Source organism: Cyrtonyx montezumae, unplaced genomic scaffold, assembly GCF_038088225.1.
Source record: "Cyrtonyx montezumae isolate F1298 unplaced genomic scaffold, pur_monq_1.0 scaffold_51, whole genome shotgun sequence".
NCBI lineage: Eukaryota > Metazoa > Chordata > Aves > Galliformes > Odontophoridae > Cyrtonyx > Cyrtonyx montezumae.
Window position 1 is genome coordinate 902511 of NW_027072058.1, and position 23125 is coordinate 925635.

Here is a 23125-nt window from a genome sequence, read left to right on the forward strand (position 1 = left end):
TGACAGCCCATCCTGCCCTGAGCTGTGCTGCACCCACCTGCAGGCACAGAACTGGAGGACACTGGTTTTCAGTGACAACCTGGGGAGGCACAAAAAACAAAGCACTGCACCACAGTGCGACTCCGTCCGTGAGTTCAAACACTGCAGATGTTTGAGCTGAGGGGCACCACCGCTGCTGGACTGCCCCCATGAGCTGCATGTCATGCACTGCTGTCTGAGATCACTTCAGGCCCAGCAGCACTGCTCTGTCTCCTGGGATGACTTCACGTGCTCCATGCAGTGAACACAGACTCACTGCTGCTGTGACGTGGGAAAGGGGCACCAGTGCTTCGGTGCTCAATGACATTTTTGAGTCTTGTGTCCTCCTACCTCTGTAACAAAGCAGTGCTGCACTCGAGTCCCTCATGCATGCTGCACTACTCCAGAGCCAGGACTGTGTATCTCACACCCCAGTGCTGGCAGCTCTAAGAGGGTTTGGCTTTTATCCTCTGCCAGATCCCACGGGCCAAGAAGCAAACAACGTAAGCATCAGACAAGGACGGGCCCACATCCCTCGGCTGCTGAGCCCTGAGCTGGCCCCATCCCTGGGATGAGAAATCAGACTGGATTCGAGTCACAAGGCTGAGAGGGGAAGACAGAAAACAGCACATTCCTGCTGTCAGAGAGCACCACAGAGCCAATATCCTTCGTGTGTTTGTCCTCAAGCATCTGGACTGCAATGAGTCTCAGATGTACGTATGGGAACCGTCTGCCATGTCTCACCCACATGAAAGAGGAAGGTTCAGCAGAAAGCTGGTCATTGCCTATGGCCCCAGAGTGATTCATCTTAACAGCAAGAATGTGGTTTGGGTTTCGAGTTAATTAGCTACAGATCTCAACGAGAGACAAGGCAGGGTGGAGCTGCTGGATACCAACAGAGGAAGAGCTCTGCACAGTGCTGCCCGTCCTGAAGTCACACCTTCATTGAGAAAAGCAGAGGATGCAGAGCTGAGTGACAGCACTGCCAGTGATACCATCTGAACACCAAAGGAATGCTGCCCTGCTGCTGCAGCAAGGCCTGAGCACACACATGCACCCACACTCACTCAGCACTGAGGGCTGCAGAGCACCCAGCTCCCAAAGGATGCAAGCTCTGCCCGAGAGCCAAGCTTGCCATGCAGGGTGAACGAGGAAGGTGAGCTGCCTCACTCCAGAGAGACTGAGGTGTGGAGGAGCACGTGGCAGTGATCTGCAGGGACACAGCAGCTCCTGGGGAGCCAACCAGAGCTGAACCAGGTGGAAGAAATTTTCCCCTTGAAGGAAACAGCAGTGAAAGCTCAGAGACACTTAAAGGTTCTGCTCACTAAGACATCAGCCTGTGCCTTCCAATACAGATCAAACCACACTTTAAATTGTGATGATGATTTGCAACCTGGTCCAGGGAGCTGCTTTGCTGAGGGTTGGACTGATGATCTCAGAGGTCCCTTCCAGCCCCCCCAGCTCTGATGCTGCGCACACACTGCAGAAGGAGAAGCACTGCTCTTCCATCTGAGTTTTAGTTTTTGCCACAGAACAGATGTCAGCAGCACAGACACCAAGAAATGCAGCCCTGCACACAAGGAGCCCAAGCCCCCAAGGATGCTGTGACATACACAGCCCTATCTCAGCACAAAGCAGCTCGGAGCAGCACATCCACAAGGGCTGAGGCTCCTCCTGTGGTGGCCACAGTACGAGATTTCAACGATTAAAAAAGAAAACCCAAATCTCCCCTTTTTGGGGGAACCCTCTCCTGGTTCCCCCACTCCCCATCGGACGCCCGCTCCGATCTCTGCAGTGACGGCAGCCTGCAGTCCTGGCTGAGCCCGCAGGGCCACCACGAGTGGGCTGTTACCAGGAAACACAGCTCGCTGACTCCGGGATGGTACGGAGCGCTGCCAAACTGGCACAGGCAGTGGGGAGAAGGTTTCTATTTTCGTTATACTCGTTCCAAATGGGAACCGATACTGCCTGGGACAGAGCCAGGCATGCCCCCGGCTGGCACCACGCGAAGGAGCTACGTGCTAACATAAGCAACTTGGGGAAGTTTGCTCTTCATAGCATGCTGAGTGCAGGCATTCTGAGATCAGCTGACTCCTTCCCAGGGCTCTCACCTCACTGGCAAAGTCTGCAGCTATTCATATCCATCTCCCACCTCTCCTCTGGAAACCGTCTGCGCTCATACGGTTATTTCTGTCCAGGATAGAAAAAGAGAAGCACGTGAGATGTGGCTGCTGCTCTGACCTTTGGTCTGAGTACAATAAACACCCCTCTCTCCATATATGCATCTCTGTGTTTTATACATAAGGCAGCTAGCTCCTTCATTTTTCATCTTTTTATTGCTAGAAGTTGGTTTCAGTCCTATTGCAGCTTTGAAATCCTTCAGCGGAGAAACATTGCAGTCATTGTAAAAATCGTCATTCGGTGTGCGAAGATCAAGTGTACAATTAATCAGGAGTGCACAGTTCAACAGAATATTAACACTTATCCATCATCTGTACAAATAAAATGAGACTACAAAGACATCGCTGCCGCAGCATCAGCACGGAACGAGCTGTGTACAACGCTCACAGCCCAGCAAAGGGGAGAAGCACTTCCCCAACAGAATGAGAGATTTAAGCACACACTGTGAGGATTTATTCCATCTTCTCAGTGCAAACACAGCACCCCATGATTCTGTGAGGTCAGGAGGGGACAGCACGCTGTCAGCACTGCTCCCAAACCCTGCCTGGGGGCAGCACCGGGACCTGCAGCTCTTCTGTGGGACTGGAAGCAGAAGCACAGCTAACTACACGTCTTAAAGCTTCCACAGATCCAACTTTGCTTTAGTTTAGGGCTCCTGAAAACCTGCTAACTGAGGGCAATGGGGATTTCACTAGGAGTGGCCCAAACCACAACACAGGGAGAACATACTGTGCATTCCTGCTGCTCTGCTGTGTGCTCACAGAAGAAATGACACAGAGACGATGGGAACCTCCATCCACCATCACTGCTGCAGAGCTGCTGAGTCAGTGAGAGCTTACACCGACTCCAGCCCACGTTTCAGGAACACAAGAACAGCACAGAAATATGTTCTAACCATCACCAACAGTGTCACAGCAGTGAAAGAATGATTGTGTTCCCCATGGCTTTCTGCAGATCCAGCCATTGATAACCTGGGGAAGTCCTGCAGGGCTCGCTGCCCAAAGCAGTGCTCTGCCCCCAAAGCAGAGTGTGCCCTCTGCAACAGCAATGATTTCCTGCAGATGTGGGGAGGGGGCACCACCAGCGTGGCAACACAGACTGCTCCATTTCCTCTCACAGGTGACACTGGGACTCTGAACTCGGTGTCTCCAGGGTTTTACAGACATGACTTGGCAGAAGACCCTTGCACCCATGGAGCGTTACAGCGAGGGCTGCACGCTCCTGAAACAGAGGCAGTATTTCACAGCTCACCTTCTGGTCTCACACTGAGCAGTACATTCAGATCCGTCAGGTTCTCATCTGGAGATGACAGTCCCAGCTATCGTCACCTAGAAGTAAACTCCATGCTTACTGCAGACAATTTATGTTTCTTGCACTCAAACTACTGCAGTAATTTTCAATCTTTCAAGCAAAGTGAAGTGAGTATCTTTAAAAAAAAAAAGATCACTAACATCACATGGGCCCTGAGCACTGACACAGAAACCGTGACCTGGAGAGCGATGTGCTCCCCACGTGACCAAATGGGAACTGGTCAGGCATTTCATTCACCTGAGCTAAAATCCACTCTAAACCAGAGCTGAACATACAAAATAACTTCAATCACGTTCTGACAGATATTAACCTATGTTCTTAGGCTCTGAGAGACTGATTTCTCTAATCCTGTAACTAATCCCCTCCGAACAGTTTCTCCTGTGTGCAATATATCTGGCTGCTCACATCCAACACACATTGGAACAAGTGTCCTCAGGTAATGTGAGTAATGAAGAACTGAGATGCAGAGTAAAGTGACAGAACACAACAAATGACTGTGCAAACTACTACAAAGAAGTAATGCCTCTGGAGCAGGGCTCTGCTGATATCATCATTCCACGATTAAGAACTGACCTATTTAACAAGAGGTATCAAAGCTGGTTTAGCTGTAAGCAGCTAAACCAACAGAGGTTTAGCTAATAGCACTTTGTTTAAACCCAAACAGTTCATATTCCCTTCATTCCTTAAACTGCTGCAGAGAAATCTCTGCAATGACAGCAGCTCTGATATCTTACGGTACCTGGAGTACAGCCCAAGGAATTGAGCAGACAAATCAAAGATGCAGAAGACCTGGGATGAAACAAATCAATCATTACTGCTTTAAACACTTCTTTCACATCTTCCAGCAAGGAACAAGTCTCTTCAGCTCCTTCCAAACCAATCCACGAGTTCTGGTCAGGAACCTGCACTGCCCTCACTAACCATGTCCACGAGGAGCTGTGCATCCCAACAGCCAAAGGAACTGCAGTCCAACTCCTCACAGTGCTGTGTATTCCCACGTCCAGCTCTCCTCATCCACAAGCAGGTGGAGCTCTTGAACCCTGAAGGCAGTTCAGAAGCTTACCTTGCCTTTTCTACAGTACCTGGCCACTCAGCATGCACTCCACTGAATTAACTGAAGAAACAGATGCTATCCTGGCTCCTGTGAGTTGGTATCACAACGTTTATCGTGTGTGGATCTATGGAGACTGCTTTGCTAGTTAATTACTTAACAGAGAGTTAGCATAATCCAACAGAGCAACCTTGCACCTGTGAATATGGATTTTAAAAAATCTCAGCCACCGGGAGGCTTACAATTAAAATTTTTTACATACAGATCTGAAAGATTCAACATCAACTACAACAATTTACAAGATGGTGCTCACAGAGAGTGTAAATACACCAGAGAGCGAATTGCAGTACATGGCAGCATTTCAACATGCTCTGCATTTACATACCCATGCCACGTGTCAACACATTTCCATGGTTTAAGAACTTAAAAGTAAATCATTGCCATTATGCCCTCAATTTGAGCTGCTGGCAAAGAAGCCAGCAAAGTAAAACTTCAATCCTGGGCTGGTCCTTGCTAGAATTAACGAGGCAGGAATAAAAAGACATCCATGTCAGGTCTCTGTCACACTGAACACTGGAGCCTGAGTTCTTGAAACTGTAAGTCAGAAGAGTAATCTTTAAATGGAAACAATTAGAAAAAAATTACATCTTCTTTGCTGGTATCATCTTGCACGTTTGAAAGAGTTGGCTGTGAGGTCACCAGGGTCTGAACGGGAGCATTATTGGGTTTGAATGGGATTGGAGAGGCAGAAGAAAGTGCTTCTGGCTGAGAATCTGCAGAGCCATGTATTTCTACAGGGGAAGAAAAAAAGGAAGACAGATTGATGACAGTGCACAAAGTCTGACATCTCCACACACGTCCAAGCTGGTCGAGAAGTACCTGTCTGGAAGGCAGCAGTCTGGCTGCTCGTGAGGACTGGACTCGCTGATCGTCTGCCTCTGAGGACACCCTCCTCTCGCCCACCAAACCTGGGGGGAATCAGCTGCTTCTGGTCAACAGATGCTGAAAAAAAAAAGCCATTTTACAAGTCAGTATTTGAGTACCTCAATGGTTTCTCTTCTTCATGCTGGGACCCACACGATGGACACCTCTGCATATCCAAGGAAGCTGCTTACCAAAAGAGCTCTTGCTTCTATTGCAAGTTACTTAAATAATCATTTCAGCTGCTTAAACCACAAGTGCTCATCCTCTCCTCTTCCCTGAGGACTCCCAGTTCAGTCACTACCAGGCTGACAACTACAGACTTAATCTACTATGACAAAGTCCTGTGGAGGGAAAACAAACAAAAATCTCTGTCCCCAGCACTCAATTAGCAATGGATATTTACTACTTTAACACACAGAACTGTGCTGAACTTTCGTCTCTGCTCTCCATCTGTCTTAAAGTTGCTCAGCAGCAGAGTACACTGACTGGTATTATGGCCTGTCAATTTCTTAATTCCAACAATAAAAGCAATTCAAGAAACCGTTGTTCTGGATCCAAACAGCTTCTCTCAATACACATTCCTTATGTGTAATGAAAACCAATCTCAACAGTCAGTATCTTGCCTCTGGTACAGAAAGTCCTGTTCTGTTTTATTCTGAGATCCACATCTGGGAATAACAAGCATGCATCCCACTAATGCTCATGAGAGAATAAAGACCACTATATCTGCATTTTAGGCCCTTCATATTTTTGCAAAAACACCATTAAGTATATTCCCACTGCATAGACATTACGTAAGAGCTATTAAAAATAAAGCCAGAGAGATGCAGTATTATTTTCTCATTTACCACTACTTGCTATTCACGATAAGAGCACATCAGGCTTCATTTATATGTAAGAACAGAAGTTCCTAATTGTATTAAACTTTAGGTGAAGAGACAGATGCTTCTGCTACATGCAACAGAATCCCTCCCCCTTGCAGGTCTGGCCCTGAACCTGCTGCAGCTCGTTGGCCCCAGCAATGTGTGAGCTTGCCAGCTCAGAATCTATGTAAAGCTGAAGAGTTAATTCTGTAACTTAAAATTACAGGCCACTCTTCCAGGCTGGCAGTAAGGCTATTTTAAGGGGTAGAGAAAAAGTGGTTTTTATTGTGTCTGTCATTGGCAAAGAATGCTACTTTAGTACCTAGTGGTTAGCAGTAGAAATTACACCATGTCAGGATGACTGTGTTTTCACTTGCTTCTATTTCTTACTAAAGTAGCTCTTTTCAACACTACAACACATACAGCACTTCAATTCTGGTCTGGAGATCTGTATTTAATGACTGGCTGGTGCTCAGAAAGGCACCAAGTTAAATGTCATTACAGCTCTGAACAGATAGTGAGAAGAGCTTAAGACAGCCTCAAAATGTTCCACTCATGCAGAACAAGCAACACATTTGCTATTTTCCTTTACCACTAGAGTCAGGCAAGGTTTTAGATCCAGTTTTACAAACGTTCACCATAATTCTGTCCTGCTGTTTTCAGTATGGTCTTTTGGGGCTACACTTCCAATTCAAACAATGCACGCACTTCACTCTCAAGATTAAGAGCCCACCAACTGCAGTTAGCACACTACCAATTTGCAGCACATTGATTTCTGAGTTCCATAAGGGTAACCAGAGATCCAAGCTATAGCATTCTTTACCCTCATGATGCTAGCAGAGGTCAGATGTGTTTTAATACACTTACCTGAGCTGTCTGTCCTATGAGATGCTTTGTTCTTCCCACTTTTCTCTTTGCTTCCTTTTGTAAAGGCAGCAAGCTTAGTTGGGATCTGCTGCTGAACAGCAGCTGGTTTCTGTATCTGATTGGTTGCACTCAGGAGATGTATTGGCACTTCATTCTTGAGGGCAAGGACTGGTCGGCTCTCCAGGGTGGCACTGTCCCTGCGAACCAGCTCTGAGCGCTCCAGGTAATCCAGCCCTGACACGCTCACTCGTGCAGAGGTTTTCAGGACTGGCAGAGATGGTTCTGCTCCTTCTCCATTGAAGCTAACTGAATGACTTGGCATCAGGTTCTAATGCAAGAAAAAAAAAGCATTCTTAAGTCAGACAGGTACCTGAGGTGCTGAAAATGCAATGAGGAGAAGCCACCCTCTGCCCTGAGAACACAAAGCACTTTCTTGTGAAAAAATGCAATGTGTCAGAGCAAGCTCAAAGCATGCTGGCAAACCAGAGGAGAGGAACAGAGCTTCAACAACTCCAGACTGCTTAATATTGCACCTAACAACAAAAAACAAGAGCAGGCTGCAATAGGCGATCACAGAACGGACACTAAAGATGACTTTCAGACAGTAACAAATGTCCAATTTAACTGGAGCCCCCAAACCACATTTTGAAACATAAAATATGTTTTCAGAAATCAACTGAACAGAACACTATTGATGCAGTGCACCTCCTGCAATCACCTGCCTGAAATAGGGCAGTTCCTGTATTTAAAAAACGTTATTTTTAGTTTTTATCATTATATTTTTAAATACCCTCGTTACCAAATGTCTGGGCAGAATTTCAGACACCGAGGTACTGCCAAGCTTTCATCTCTGTGACCATAAGCAGTACCAGCTATTTCAGGTGATGGCATAAGCAGCCCCATAAAAAAAAAAAAAACAAGTGTGTTCATGCTGCAAAAAGGGCAACCTTCACTCAGAAGCATGAAGGTGAACACAACCAAAACGCTGCCAAAAACCCAATTCCTTACCGGCCCCAATTCTGGAGAGAACGTGCCCGATACCGTGTTCTGCTTTTTCAGCTTCCTTAGCTGATCCAGACGTTCTCTATCCTTCTCCACTGCCCTCTGAGCTTCCCGCAGCCTCTCCAGGTCATGCTGGTAGGCCTCTCGTTGCCTCTCCAGTTCCTCTCTATCCTGAACCAACTTCTCTTTCAGCTGCCTCATCTCCTCCTCACGCCTCTGCAGTTGGGCTTCTGAGACTTCCAGCTCCCTCTGCTGCTGACTCCTCTCCCGCTCCCAGCGCTGCTGCTCCAGCTTCAGCTGGCTCTGAAGTTTCTGGACATTCATCAGTTCCTCTCTCTGCTTCTCAAAGTTACGCTGCTTCTCTTGCTCCAGCAGCAGGTTGCCACGTGTAGACTGCAGCCGATACTGCTTCTCCCGGTCTACCATTGTGGCTCGTTGCATCTCAATGTAGCTGTCCTGTTGAGATATCACTGCCTGGGGGGGAAGAAGACAACTAGAATAAGACACATTGAATAAGACAAAAACAAACCCCAGAAACCTCTCAGATACAGCTTAGAAAAGACAAAAGCATCTACCACATCGGGTCACTGGAAGCTTTGTCTTTAAGAACAGATCTGACTTCCCAGCTCGCACAGCACGTCACTACTGACACGATACCAAAAATGCATGTGCTAATCAGTTACACTTGCACGTGTCAAAATTAACATCTCCTGCACCTAGAATTATTACTCTGAATTTGACAAGATCACTCAAGTTACTGAGTACAAAGTAACAGTGAAAACATGAATATATGCACACAACTATAAAGGTAAATGAACACAAAGAGCAGAAGCTCCAAGTAGCTAAGGAATTGCACCTAAGTGAGCAGGGAAAAGGATTCAATCACTGGAGACAATGGGTATACCACCTCTTTCAAAGTACCAGGCACTGGGATTTCATCCTTGTGTCTCAGACCTTGAATTCTGCAGTTAAGACCTAACAAACCTCTGGAGTAGCAGAGCAGTTGATTGATTACCTGAAGACTGAAGAGCAACTGTAGCAGTGTTTGTATCCTCTGGACAAGCTGAAAAAGAGAGGAGGCAGGTGTGATTAAAAAAGACACAAGGCACTGTAACACAGTTCTGGTTTAATGCAGGGGCAGATTTTACTTTTTATTTCACCTTTTTACAGTCATAAACACAATCAGTAGTACCTGTATAAGACCACACACAGTGGAAGCAATGCTACAAGATAATTCTGACAAATTAACAACCAGTAAAGCCATGTGCAAGCACCACGAATCTCAGCATATTAGTCCGTGCTCAGAAAAAAATCTCACTGGATTCAAGGGAGCAATCCTCATCATCAGAGCTATTAATGACCCCTTCCTCCAGCTCCATGCTGCAGCACTGAATCGTTACACAAGTACAGCACTCACTGGAGATTCAGAGACAAGTGCTGCCAGTGAGCTGAGGACATACAATCTCTCCAAAGACTCAAGAAAAGTAGTTAACCAGCTCTTTGAAATAGCCAGAACCATCTTTGTTGTCTAGTGGGACTTGGAATGGGACATTCACAATGCATCCAGATTCTTAAGGAGAGGGCTGTTAATGAGCTTGTGGCTCTCCAGACATTAGAAATACTGGTTTGTTTTGGATGATATTATTATATGGCTATTTCCCATCAGACTCCTTAACAACAAAAAGAACATACCTGAGACTCTACAGTGGGCTGAATGCCACTGCTGTCATCCTGCCTTGTTGTATCACTCTAGAAAAAGACAAACACAACAATGTGTGCTTTTTGGGCACTGGCAGTGCTGCCAGAGCACACTGAGAGGGTTCACCTCACAAGGCAACACTGAAGCTGGAGCAGTGATTGCTCCCATATGCTGAAGGACACATACCAAAAGTACTGAAATCACAGGCCATGAGCAGATACATGGCCATTACAGTTAGCACTAAAGATACTGAATCCAGTGAACAAATACAGAAACAACTATTATGCCTCTGAAGTAGTAAGCTATAAACCAACAACTCATCCCTACAAAAGGGCCATAATGGAGTCAACTAATTAGACAGAATTCCTTCACAGTACAAACAAATATCATAGCTTTCACCTTAGCAAGGTTTGTTCTGCAGCACTATTCTAGCAACAAACACAATGAAATGCATTTAATTCATACGTAAACCCAACATACAGTTTGAGATCCTTCTTCTGCATCAAATGAGACGTCTGGGAGCTGCACATCTGAACTTACTGCAGGGCCTCTGCAGTCCCACTGTCTCTGGTCAGTGCCACTGGTCTTCCCAAAACTGTTATCTGAAAGAAGAGCAGCATGTGAGTTGTCCACCAGGACAGAGCTTGTGAACAGCCACTGCACAACAGAGCAATGAAAAAATTAAATGATCAGCAGGCAGCCCAACTCAAGTTTCCTTCAAGGTCTTTACATCGTGCTTATTTTTCCAACAGAATTACAGTTCTATGTGGAGCTATTCCCTTAAACCATATGCCCTAGATACTGCACCTTTAACATTACACTAACAGCCCTACTCTGCTCTCTAGTGTTGATACAGGAAGCAAAACATACAACATGCTGATACAGCATGCTAGGAATTTGTTCTGATCGTCTTCTCAGAGCCTCAAGTTCCCTTAATATTTCTTACATCAGAGCCACATTTAATACAAAGCTCTTATCTTACAGTCAGTACAGAGGAGCATAGTGAAAAAGCTAAGAAGCTTATACAAATGCTAGACTTTTAAAACAGTGTACCAACAAACAGGCACAGGCCCCCACAGCTCTTCCTTCTTACTTTTACTTGAAATTGAGGGACTGTCATATCCTCCAAAGGTCTCTGCTCTCCTGGGGAGTCCCCCTGCATAGCTATCTTCAGACTGACAGGATCCATTTCCTAAGTGAGTGAAGATAAGGTTCTGGAGATTTTCAGCTAGGAAGGAAGAGAATGTCATTTAAACAGCTGTATCCACACAGGGAGATAAACTCATCACAGCCAACAACTTAGAAATATATCTATATAATTTCAACCACAATGTACATTAAGAGATGGGGCAGTTAGAGAGATTTCCTGTGGCATAAGTGGATTTTCTTTGTGACATGCTCTTCATGACATACTCCTCATATTGCACATGAAGACCACCCCTTCCCTTGAGCTCAGGATATGAAGCCTTGAATGCTTTTTGTCAAACTAAAAATGATGTTAGTGGTTTGTGTTGGTCTATCTGAAGATAGCTTTTTTAAGACTATTTTAATCTAGAACACTCATGATTATATTTCAGAGCTGGTTTATTATTAGGTTCCCCTCTTATCCATCTGAATAGACTCACCCAAAGATTCCATGGGTTGATCTTTAAAAAGTCAAATAAAATAAAAACAAAAACCAAAAAGCCCTTCACAAAGCCGAGGAGGAGGTGGTCCTCTAACTGAAAACACAGGTGCATTCTACCTGTTCAGACTCAGAAACAGCCTGCAGAACTGCATCACACAATTATTAAAAGACTATTTTATGACCTGTGCTTAGATCCTGTGTGCTTATCCCAACATCTGCACTGCACTGAACACGTTTCCCTGCTGCACTTACCTTCTACCACTGCAGACTTCAGAAGTGTCTCTCCCTGCAGACTTTCTGTGACATCCCCCCGAAGCAGCAGCCGAGATCGGGATCCTTGGGAGTGGTCTTCAAATCCATACACTTCAGACATTTCTTGATAAATTTGCTGTTTCTCAGTTAGACTTTGCACAATCAGGTCATCTTTTGTGTTCAAACGCTCTAATAGAGGAAACAAGCTCAGTTTTGCCTTGCAAATTGCTGTCAAAGTACAACATTCAGTTCGGAAACTTATTGTTTGCTTCATAGTCAGAGATGTAATTAAGAGCTGGGGAAAGTGGGAGCACCTCATGAAGCCCCCAAAGCTTATTAGTTTGTTGTTGATTTTTTTTTCAAACCCAATTTGTATGCAACCTTGCAATACCTTGAAAAACTTCATGAAAAATCTGGTCACATGTGATAAAAGAACAAGACAGTCACAGATTACAAGTGATGCTGAGAAGCTCCTTGTGGAATATCTACCTAAGTCATTACCTTGGAATTCTCTTAATTTCAATGCCCTTGCTTCAGCCAGTCTCCTTTCTGCTTCAGGTTCATAAAATGACCCTCCTTCTTCATCAGGACAGCTGTAAAAGGTGGGAGACAAATAGATTTGATTTACACATTAGATAATTTAAAACCATCTCTGCATGCAGCCTGAAGCTTCTGCCTAGGCTGTGGTTTCATCTTGCTGCCTGCCTTTCTTCCTTATCCAAAGCTCTGTTACTTTTGATATCAGTGAACCAAGTTAAAAAAAAAAAAAAATAAAATAAAATAGGCAGAACAAAGCCTTAGGCTATTTGCTCCAGCATCTTTCTGAACAGCTTCTGCCCAGTGAATATGCACCAAACTGCCTGCTTCAGTCTTCCAAAGGAAGTTTAGCAAGAGCTGAAAGAACTGTCACGATAAACTTACACATACAGGTCCTGGGAAGGGAATGCTGATGAGTGACAAATGAAGCCCTCCAGCTTTCACCCAAGATTTACCTTTCCACAGCTCTGCGGATGTGAGCCATCCAGGAATTCCTCTCCTCTTTTGAGCTTGTGTGAATTTCATACATTTCTGGTCCTTGTAAGGAAGCACTAATTAAGAACATTGCCTTTTCCTCGTTAGCTACCTCTCTTACAATCAGCTTTTGCAGTGAGATAACCGGTGGCTTAGAGTCCTATAGGAGAAAATATAATTTATTGCACTGCATTATATACACAATATAGAGTTTGTGCTTCTGATCACCTTTCTGTCATCTTACCTATACAGGGTAACCATGAACTACAACACAGCAACTTGCTGCTATGGTGACACTTCTGACACTTGTAATTTTTCACATAAATCAACACATGGAATGCAAAACACACGTTTCAAAAATAGGAGTGAATATTAAAGCATAGGTCCAATATGTGTAACCTAGGAAGGTTTTCAGAAGAGAACAGCTCTTTGTAGCTGCCTCACACCATAATGTACAGTTTATCTATTGAGGAGTGATATTTGGATTGGTTCTACTATGGTCATAACTGAACTAGAAAAGGACAAAGTATACACAGCTAACTGTTCTGAGTACACCTGTGGAAATGCCCTACAAAGAAAGTAAATCCACTGACTATTCTGAAGTGCTGTAGTAATTACATTAGCATTTAATGCTTTTTATGTTTTGTTCAGGAAAATTCTCTGCCCGCAGCAAATCATTGGCTATTGTGGCTTACCACGTCCCTACCCAAAATGGAACATTTTTTTCCCCTTCAAGCTGTCATACAGAAGCAAGTACCAGAAATTACTATGGAGAAGTGACTCTACAATAGCTGACTTGTTTCTTAACTTCATTTTCCTTGTGAAGCTACCATAACAACTAACATTTCTATTCATATTTTTCTGTAATTATTCTCATTTTCATAAATACTCGAAGTGAATGCATTAAAAAAGATGACCAACACCTACCACTGATGCAAACACATATTTTTGGTCCTTCTCTTGTAGGAGCAGCAGTACATCATTTAACAGGACTGCCAAAATATCTACAGTAACAAAAGAAAAAGAAGAAAAGATTCTGATTCAATGAAGCTGGTGCAGACTCAAAAGCACTGAAGTTTCCAGACACAGCAGAATACAAACAGAGCCAATTTAAAGCTTGAAAGCACCTACAAAGGCATACTACATCTGGACTCAGTCATGACTGAACATATCTCCCTTAATGGCAGATTATTCTGAAACTGCTGATGTTCACAGTACCAGTTTTTCTTGGCTTCATTACAAGTACCATTTGAAGCTTTTCTTTGAACAGCTGAGCAATAAAGCTGTTAAAATGTTCACTGATGAACGTGGTTTTGATTTTCTGTCTGAACAGACATTCTGCAGAATAAAGGTGCCATGGGTTTGACAATTTCTCCAAGCATGAACCAAGAGCTCGCACAACAGTGCCTTTCCACAGGAGAATAAGCCAGTATGACTCAGAGCTTTGTCATTTACCTGAAGGCCTCCCACTTGAATTGGAAAGCAGATCAGACAGATAATAAGCAAACAGCATAAGGAACTTATCTGCACCTTATAGAGATACTTATTGGACCAGCCAGGAATAGAACAAGATCTATTGCCTCCAATATCCTATTAAACAAGCGGGTTATTGCCATCCTTTACATCCAATCAATAACAAGCAGTTACAGAACAAAGACAAATCTTGTTCCCTAGTTGCACTTCTCCCATCCCTGGTCCTTTACCTTTGAGCCGTCCTGATGCAGCTTTCCAGTACAGCATCCCATCCAGCAGAAGCCTCCTCTGCCCCATGTCATCCTTCCGGAAGAAAAGCCCATTCTTGCATTTCCCAGATGATTTCAGCTCCATTTTGTGCATAATCTCTTTAAGGCGCTGCCCCTTCTCACACTCATTTACTATGGCATCTACATGAGTGATTGTATACTTAATTAAACTAAGGGCCTGGATCAGATCTTCATAATCCTTAGTTCCAACTAAGAGAAAAGAACAGCAGTTAGTCCAAGTTTCAACTCTGGAATGTAACTATGAGTCAATCAAACATATTTTAACATGAAGGTTCCTGACTGAGCATTTGACAGCAATTCCTAAGAGCTCGAGTTTATAAATAAATGAACTGCTTTAGCTCTAAATCTTTAATGAACTGCTAGGCTTAGCTACTACAGTGTTGTGGTTGTAAACTTGAAAATCACTGTTGCTTTTCATCCTCTGACAAGGCAAGGTCGATGTGAATTTGCATCCAGAACTGAATCTCCTGCTAACTAAGAAGAAAGCTGCTCCAAGGCAGTACCAGCCTGCTCTCCTTGTCTGAGGAAGGAACATGTACAACAGGAGAAAAAGGATGAGATAACTGTCAGGCTTCTAGGAAAGATTAAGCAATCTACCTTCTGTGTTCTGAATAATACGTTCCACCAGGACTGGGTATTTGGTGATGCGCTGCGTAACCAGAAGGATACACTCCTGAACACCAAGTCTCCTCACAATGGAACAGTTGCCAATTTTCTAGAAAACAAGACAGATCCGTCACATCAATTTGTCTTTTGTGCTTTTAACTCCCTCTCCTCCACACATTTACTGTTTCAAAACACTTCCACAAAATTAGGGTTAGCACCACGAAATTATCTGTGCTGTGTTACAAAAGCAAACAATGTCCAAATAACATCAAAAAATGCCTTTATTTCTAGGAAAAAAAAACATTTCAGATATTATTTTCAACTACTGTTAGCTGAATCTGAAGTCAAAGTTCTGAATGTGATCTATTTGCTGTCTGCCTTCTATAACGGACCTTAACTACATAGGGAAGTACAATATTTTAAGCCCAAACCCAACCAAGAGCCAAATTATATCAACGATGAATAAAATGTTTATTTTACCACTGCATGACCACGAGGATGTTGATGTACAGAAACAGTTCTGCTTAGAAACAGAAGACTGTAAAGCATCAAAATGCCACCAGTTGGCCTGAGTGCAGGAACAAAGCACTGCTGGGGGCTGAACACAGCACCCAGATCTTTCTTTACGATGACCAAGGCTATTTATTTTAAAACCCTGCTTACTTACTTAGTTTCTTTATAAGTGAGAGCCTTTTTCTTTCAAGGCACCTAGTTAACAAGAGCTATAACTACAGAACCATGCTGGAAAGTTCACACAGTATCACTTACTAATGACTGGAACACGAGAACAGCTTCTCATCTGTAAGTAACCCCTGCATAAGGACACACGACACGCGTGGCACACACGTGACACTGGCACAGGCTGCCCAGGGGGGCGTGGGGTCTCCTTCTCTGGAGATATTCAAGACCCACCTGGACACCTACCTGTGTGAGCTGGTGTAGGGAGCTGCTTTGGCAGGGGGGTTGGACTCCATGATCTCTAGAGGTCCCTTCCAACCCCTATGATTCTGTGATTCTGTAATACCACGGACTGTGCAGTGCCAGCTAAGATTCAGGTTACAGGCTTCCAGTTTGGCTGTGCCTCTGGAGCCCAACCTATTAAATGCACATTACACTGTACAGCAGATAAACAAACTGCCCTGGAGCCAATCTTCTGGCTTTGGAAAGATGATGTAGTGGGCAAAACTAAATTAAGAGCTCCTATTTTTAATAAGGTATTTTTAATCAAAAGCATTTATCACCAAGCCAGTTTACACAGACGGCCTCACAGCACAGCAGTCAGCAATAAAGCCATGAATACAACAAACACTCTCCTCCCCAGTGCTGGGTGCTCTCAAGGAAAAAAAATACCTGCCTGCCCCAAATTTCACAGCTGTTCACTGTAGCTGTGCCCAAACAGCTCAAAAGATCTAAAATACAAGAAGCAAACAACCTGTCAAATTACAAGAATGTGCCCCTTAATACCTGCTCATTCAAAATGAAGAGATCTTCATGTATAAAACAGAACTGAAAGATTTCAAGTGTACCTCACACAGTAATAATGGGAGGCTTCTGATTGTTGTTTACCTTTATTAAGTTTTGGAACTTTTTATGGCTCTGGAGCAGCTCTTTATAGTGACTGACAGCTTCGTTATGTCCAGAACAGAACACACCGTATTTTTCTTTCATTCTCTCTCCATTTTCACCTGAGAACTAATTGGAAATGTAAGCATTAAATGCATGCATCATTAACCCATCAGCACCCCAAGACCCACATTTCACGTAGTTTTACATTAACTGAACTCTGAGACAACACGTCTTCAACATTTATGCAGTGTCACCTGAGAGCTTAAACAAGTATTAACTGACTGCTGTCTTCAGGAACATTTTTAAGAGGATTTCTGAGCTTCTGCACTTAAAGACTGCAGATTGCAGCAGGTGAAGGACAAAAAACACAGTCACAGTACACAAAAGAAATTACTGCATCCACTCACTAACGGAACAGGCACTAAAACTAAAAGCTGCCATCAGTAAAAATAGTCAGAATCAAGAAGCTCAGCACTGAATGCACAACAGCTGTGTTTGGGAAGGACACCATCAGCACACTGCTGTACTTTTGGAACACAACGTGAATACACGTGTGCTTGAACAACACCCAGTGGACATTGCACAGTATTTATGATGTGTTCCTGGCAGCCATATTCACACACTGTGCTGATGCTCTTAAACCCAGTCTTCTAATTACCTTTTACACCACCATAATTTTATCTGACAATTAGCTTTTTAGGTACTTAAGAGCGTCAAGAACGCTGGTACAATCTCACACCTGTTTTACCAAGAGGTCTCCAATGTTCTGGATCACATAATTTCGGTCACTGCCTTCTTCCAAGGACTCCTTTCGCCGCTCCTTTAATTGGAGCAGGAATTGCCCATGCACCTCCAGAAGCTCATCCACGCAGGGGAATAGCTTGTTGATGACTGCATTCGAGAACTGCAGCTCCTCTTTCATGGCTTTGGAGTACACCTTCAGCATTATTTTCAGTGTTCTAACATGGTGCATTTCAGTCTGCATTAGTTCTGGGTAAAGGGAAATAAAAATTAGGGCTCATTTACGTGGTGTGCTGTGACTAGTGGGATAGAAAAGAGCAGTCTCTGAAAGACATCATCTTCTGCAAGTGATCAAACTTATCATCAGAGTAACAACAGCAAGATAAACAACTCTCAACTTCTTCTGGTATCAAGGGCAACAGACAGGACAAGAGAGACTAGAGGTGATATCCTTAAACTGCAGCAAAAGCAGTTTTATATCAAATATCAGAAACAACTTTCCTTATCATCAAAAAGCTTAATACTGCAGGATTTTCCAGAGATATTTACCAGCACACAAAACAAACAGCTGAAGTCTAGGTACAGCTGATCACACAGTAGCAGACAGCGACGACTATACGACACCTTGTCTCCTTCCAATCATACTTTGTACCATTCTAGATCTTGCTAGAAGCCAGCTATTCTGAAGCTGCCCATGAACTTTTCCTAAGGCATTACATCACTATCAAGAAAAGAATATAACCATAATTGAATGAACTCAACCTGAATCTGCCCTGCTAATCTCTCAATCAAACAGCGACCGAGAATGACCCTGCTTATTTAATGACATCTCCCAGTTGAAGTCGAGCTTGGAATATTTCCTAATTGCACAGCTAGGCTTTGCTGCTTGCACAAGCATAAAGAAATATATGGGGTGCTTAAAGTTATTATTAAAAAGACTCAGGCACACAAAGACAGTTTCAGTTTCCAAGCACGAACCAAAATAGAAGCTCACAGAAATAATTTCTGTTTTGTTTTGGAACGGTGACACTACAAAAGCAAAAATGTTTTAAAGAAATAATAAAGTTCTTACCATAAATGACATCCTGCCTTTTTACAACTTCTTTCTTTTGCCTCTTTGCATAAGACTGCTCCACTGCAACACTCCAAGACTCTGCCTCAAACTCATGGGCATCTGTTTCTATTTCACTTCGGAGGGACAGAGAATACGCATCTAGACCAAAAGCACATTCAATTTCAATAATTAATGAATTATATCCCAACTATATCCTTCCTTACCATCAAGGAGGGTAAACACACCTCGAGATGTACGGTATGCAGTTTCTTACTCAGTCAAAGTACTGAAAAGCACAGAAGTTTCCATACCTTCCAGAAAAATGGAGTCTGCTGTTGAAGGTGCAAGCGAGACAACATCATCTGAGGTCTGCTTAAACTTTATAAATCCTGAATCCCCTTCATCCATGTCTCCAGAAATTAGTCTAAGTGGCCAAAGAAATTAGAAAGAGGGATCCAATCAGAACATTAATACTTTTTTAAAGTTGCTTGACTTAAATCAGTAAACAAAAGCCAACTGCTTTAACAAGCAGCTTTGCTATAAGGCAATGAAGTTAAAATACACAAAAGCTGCCTGTGCACTCGCAGTTTACACAGACAAATAAGTGCAGTACCTTGATCACTGACACGTTACAGATTTAATTACAGCAGCGTGAGCAAGTATGCAACTTCCAGTCTGACATCTAAAGAAAACAAGGGCACATCACCTGCTGACAACCCACAGCCAGGCAGGGAACAAAGGACACTTTGAGTGAGGACGGAGTGTAACTGTGGTACATAAGAGATGCACAGCCCCACAAACCAGCACACAGCCCTGAACTCGCCTTCTATTTTAACCAAGGTATCCTGCAACTTAAAACACTGCCCTTCCACATGAGTCAGAGCTAGCACAGCCTAGAATAAGTGAAATTCAAGAATCTTTTCTGAGATCAACGAGGCTGAAGATAAATGCACCCAGTAAAAACATGCTCTAGACAGGAATACTCCACTGTCTTACAATATATTTTTGTGGCATAGTACAGAGGGACGAAAGATAGAGTGTTATTCTAAACAACAACAAAACTCAATCGTTAAAACCTCAACGATTCTCTGTTGAGCTTGAAAACCAACGTCGCCTTGTTTTATTTCCAACTGTTTTTCTTTCCAGACGGGGGATGGGGTGACAGCAAAAGCTAGTGGATTAGAAGTATTCACTCACCCAAACCTGCTAACAGCTCCAGCAGTATTCAGTGAAGATGGAGAAGTTCCCCTGTGGGTGATAGTCATGCCGAGGCTCCGCGGCAGTACTGGGGTGCCATCCGGTCCCAGGAGCAGGCTTCGGGGCTGCTCCTTCAAGGAAGCAGCTAGAGAGGCAAAAATTGAATTGGTACTCAGAAAATGAGGCGTACACTGCAGGTCGCCTGCTCTCAAACCTCTCTCTGAATGCGGACGGAGAACAGACAGGATCTTGGATGTCAGAAGCTCGTTGTCCAGAAAGACATTCTCATTCCATTTTCTCGAAAAGGAGCCACAAAAAGAGAGCTCGGGATGAGCTGGAATCGCATTGCTTCTGCCACTGCTTTTTGAATTTGTATTCCCCATGCTCACTACTGGCTGCCCTCAGACCCGGCACAGTAAAGTGGCCCCAGAGATGCACTGTTTTTATACTACCTGTGATCCTTCTAGAAATGTAAAGCTGTCACTTAACTTACTGTATTGGCTAAATCAGCAGGTCTGAAGTGCAGGAAATTGGTCCCTACTGTGCCCATTTAGTGTGGAAATTGCAAAGTATCTCCTCCTTTAGTAAAACACCAGAACTTACACACGATTATTCACACCCCACCGTACAAGGGCACAGAACATCTCATGGCAAACAAGACAAATCTGAGATCACAGAAAACCACAAGCTCTCTGCAATGCCTGCTGCTGCACAGCGATTTGCACCGCACGCACACACTGAGTGTAACAGACACCAGAGCTCAATTTGATTGTAATACTGCAGCCTTTTAATGCTCTTTGAATCTAGACAGACTCTGAACTGGAAAGACATTTAAAACTTTAATCACTGTTATACAATACATGGAAGCCTGTAATAGACTTATAAAAATTGGATGCAATTATTTAGCACTAATGTCTGTAATGAATGGTATGAAGCAGGAGACAAAATATGTCCTTTTAAAAAAGGAACTTCGTGGAAGTCAAAGACAAGGAGTCAGCCAGAAGATCCTCCAAACTTCTCACTGGCGAGGTCTGCAGCTGCCCTGTCTTCAATGTGCTCTTAAGGACACGGCAGTGCAAGAGCTCTCACAGACCTTGGAGCCACTGCACGCAGGCTGTCACGGCAGCCAGACCAAACTCCTCTCCTGTGTCTGGGAGGCTGCTTCAGGGCCACGCTGTAGCAGTTCTAGAGTGCCTTCAGTCCCAGCCCAAGCACACCCATCACCGATTTACAACTTCTCTTGTCAGAACACTGGTGTCTATTCAGCCCCCAAAGCCCCCTCTCCTCGGCCTGCACCCCTTGGTGTCCCTCCCCTGAGGATCACCTCTCCCCTCACACTTGTTTTCCTCAACCAAACATAGGGCAATCAAGGCATTCCCATTTCTATTCATAAAACAGGTTTTTCCACATTTCTTCATATCAGTACTCTCCTCTTGGGCATCTCTAACGCTCTCCTTGAAGCAGTTGCCTAGAACTGTATGAGAGCTTCACAGAAGGTTTCATTAATACCACGTAATGGAAATCTCACTGCACCTTTTACCCATTGGAAATAGCTCTCCCAGTAGCTGGGCACTGCAGCCTGCAGTGGGTAACAGCCCATGCTATCAGCTGTTCTTCTAACCTCCATCTTCTGCTTCTGACTGCAGAAAATAAGCACTGGCTGCCTAGCAAAGCCTGCACCAACAAAAAGCCATTTTCTGAGTTCAATTAGCACAGTCTGCACACTGCTGAGAACCCGTATCGATCGCTAAGTGACCGCATCAGACCAGACTGTGTACCACAGAGCTGCTCCAACCAGAAGCCCTACAGCCAGCATCTCCTATTTTCTTCATTCCTCGTTGTTTCCTATTTTGGTCTCTGTTCTTTTCCCTAAATGCACAAAACCATTTCTGTCCATGCAATCAACCACTCATCTTATAATAATTACTCCCATCGTGCTACCTGTTGGTAAGAACTGTTTCACAAAGTACAGTTTGAAATTCAAGCTAAATGATTCCTAATAAATACATTGTAGAAATCAGAGTAATACCCAGACGTTCAACTCAATTGCATTTCTTATACCCATCAAAGCAGACAGACCAACTGCACAGCAGAAAATAATTCTGTTCTAGTTACAGTGAGTCACCTGAGAATCCAAGGAGCAATTCTGTTAATGTGTATCTCGGAACTTCTACCAATTAAAATGCCATTTAAATCTTACAACTGCAACTATGATGGTCCTTTCCAGCAGTAGAGAGCTATTGCAAAGCCTACGCTGCAATAGAGCTTTCTTGCTTCTCATTTTTTGCTCCCAGATCCCTTTTCCCACTTCATTTCCACAAAGATTTATGTTCAGACCATTAGTGCTAGGTTGGTTTAGAGGTTTCTAGCAACCACTAGCTGCAGGCAAGTTTTAAATAGACAATTATGAAAATCTGATGTAAAACAAAGTTCACAGTTCTAGTCTTTTCAGAGGCCAGAGAATAGACAATCAATGAGAAACTAGCTTATTGATCCCTTTTCACCATGATATTTTGAGGTTACACAGCAAGAAAGTATAAAGAAAAATAAAAAGATAAAGAGATAAAAACACACAGGAGATTGCCAGGAGCCTCTAAGCCATTCCCAGCAGAAAAAAAATGAAGCCATCTTATTAAAAGAGACCTTCTCTATACTTCAATAACACACTGTGTATAGCCTTTAAAACATATTAGAGAAAAAAATACAATTGAACAGACGAGTCTTGAGCACAGAAATCACTCTTTAGTACAAACCTGGGGAAATGCACTGGGACGAACTTTGTGCAGGTCCAGAAGGTCTGTGCTGCAAATCCTTCTGCTATGGGAAAAGAAATACAATAGTCTCACACATACAGACCAAACTTTCAGCCTAAAATAAATCATTAACTCAAATTACATAAAGCTGTATACAGAGGTCTATATGATTTGACAATAACAGCTCTGATTTCTCCACGATATGGAGGAACAGCACATAGACATGATTTCCACACATAAAAGTTCTAACAACTATAAGTTAAACTGAAGCAAAAATGAAGTCGCAGCTGAATTAAAGCTACAACCATAAGCAATTTATCCAATAAAACCATTCCCTTCAGCTAGACATCCCTCACCTGCACTTTACTGCAGTTTAGCTTAAAGCAGTACTAAGTAAACTGACACTAATCCAAGTTAATACCAGGTTTCAACCGAAGTAGGACTGTCCAAAACCTACACCTTTGCTACCTGCACAACTTCCTAGTTCTTACCACACTAGGATACTGCAATTCACTGAGACTCAATTTGCCCATGTCTTAGATAAATGAAGTCCTGAAGCTTGTAACAAATGGCTTTTGGGGAGTCTTGCTTTTCACCTCTGGCTCCATTCTCCCTATTATTTTGTGCCACCATTCTCTC

The 23125-nt window shown here is 43.6% G+C and overlaps 1 protein-coding gene across 5 annotated transcripts in view; it reads right to left on the minus strand.

Moving 5' to 3' along the window:
- Positions 1 to 4488: 4488 nt before the first annotated feature.
- The window catches only part of ARHGEF18 (Rho/Rac guanine nucleotide exchange factor 18), a 37830-nt gene continuing 19193 nt past the window's right edge, over positions 4489 to 23125 (minus strand). For all 5 annotated transcript variants that reach the window (XM_065748832.1, XM_065748828.1, XM_065748829.1 and 2 more), the window contains 20 exons: positions 22487 to 22550; positions 19734 to 19878; positions 18848 to 18960; positions 18555 to 18695; positions 17481 to 17731; positions 16742 to 16867; positions 15167 to 15284; positions 14510 to 14758; positions 13734 to 13810; positions 12788 to 12966; positions 12297 to 12388; positions 11796 to 11984; positions 11010 to 11144; positions 10397 to 10518; positions 9910 to 9966; positions 9233 to 9280; positions 8224 to 8691; positions 7216 to 7543; positions 5441 to 5563; positions 4489 to 5352 (listed from right to left, as the gene is read on the minus strand). In XM_065748832.1, the coding sequence (XP_065604904.1) occupies positions 5192 to 5352; positions 5441 to 5563; positions 7216 to 7543; positions 8224 to 8691; positions 9233 to 9280; positions 9910 to 9966; positions 10397 to 10518; positions 11010 to 11144; positions 11796 to 11984; positions 12297 to 12388; positions 12788 to 12966; positions 13734 to 13810; positions 14510 to 14758; positions 15167 to 15284; positions 16742 to 16867; positions 17481 to 17731; positions 18555 to 18695; positions 18848 to 18960; positions 19734 to 19878; positions 22487 to 22550 (3186 nt within the window). In that variant the 3' untranslated portion in view covers positions 4489 to 5191. The remainder of the gene's footprint in view (positions 5353 to 5440; positions 5564 to 7215; positions 7544 to 8223; positions 8692 to 9232; positions 9281 to 9909; positions 9967 to 10396; positions 10519 to 11009; positions 11145 to 11795; positions 11985 to 12296; positions 12389 to 12787; positions 12967 to 13733; positions 13811 to 14509; positions 14759 to 15166; positions 15285 to 16741; positions 16868 to 17480; positions 17732 to 18554; positions 18696 to 18847; positions 18961 to 19733; positions 19879 to 22486; positions 22551 to 23125) is intronic.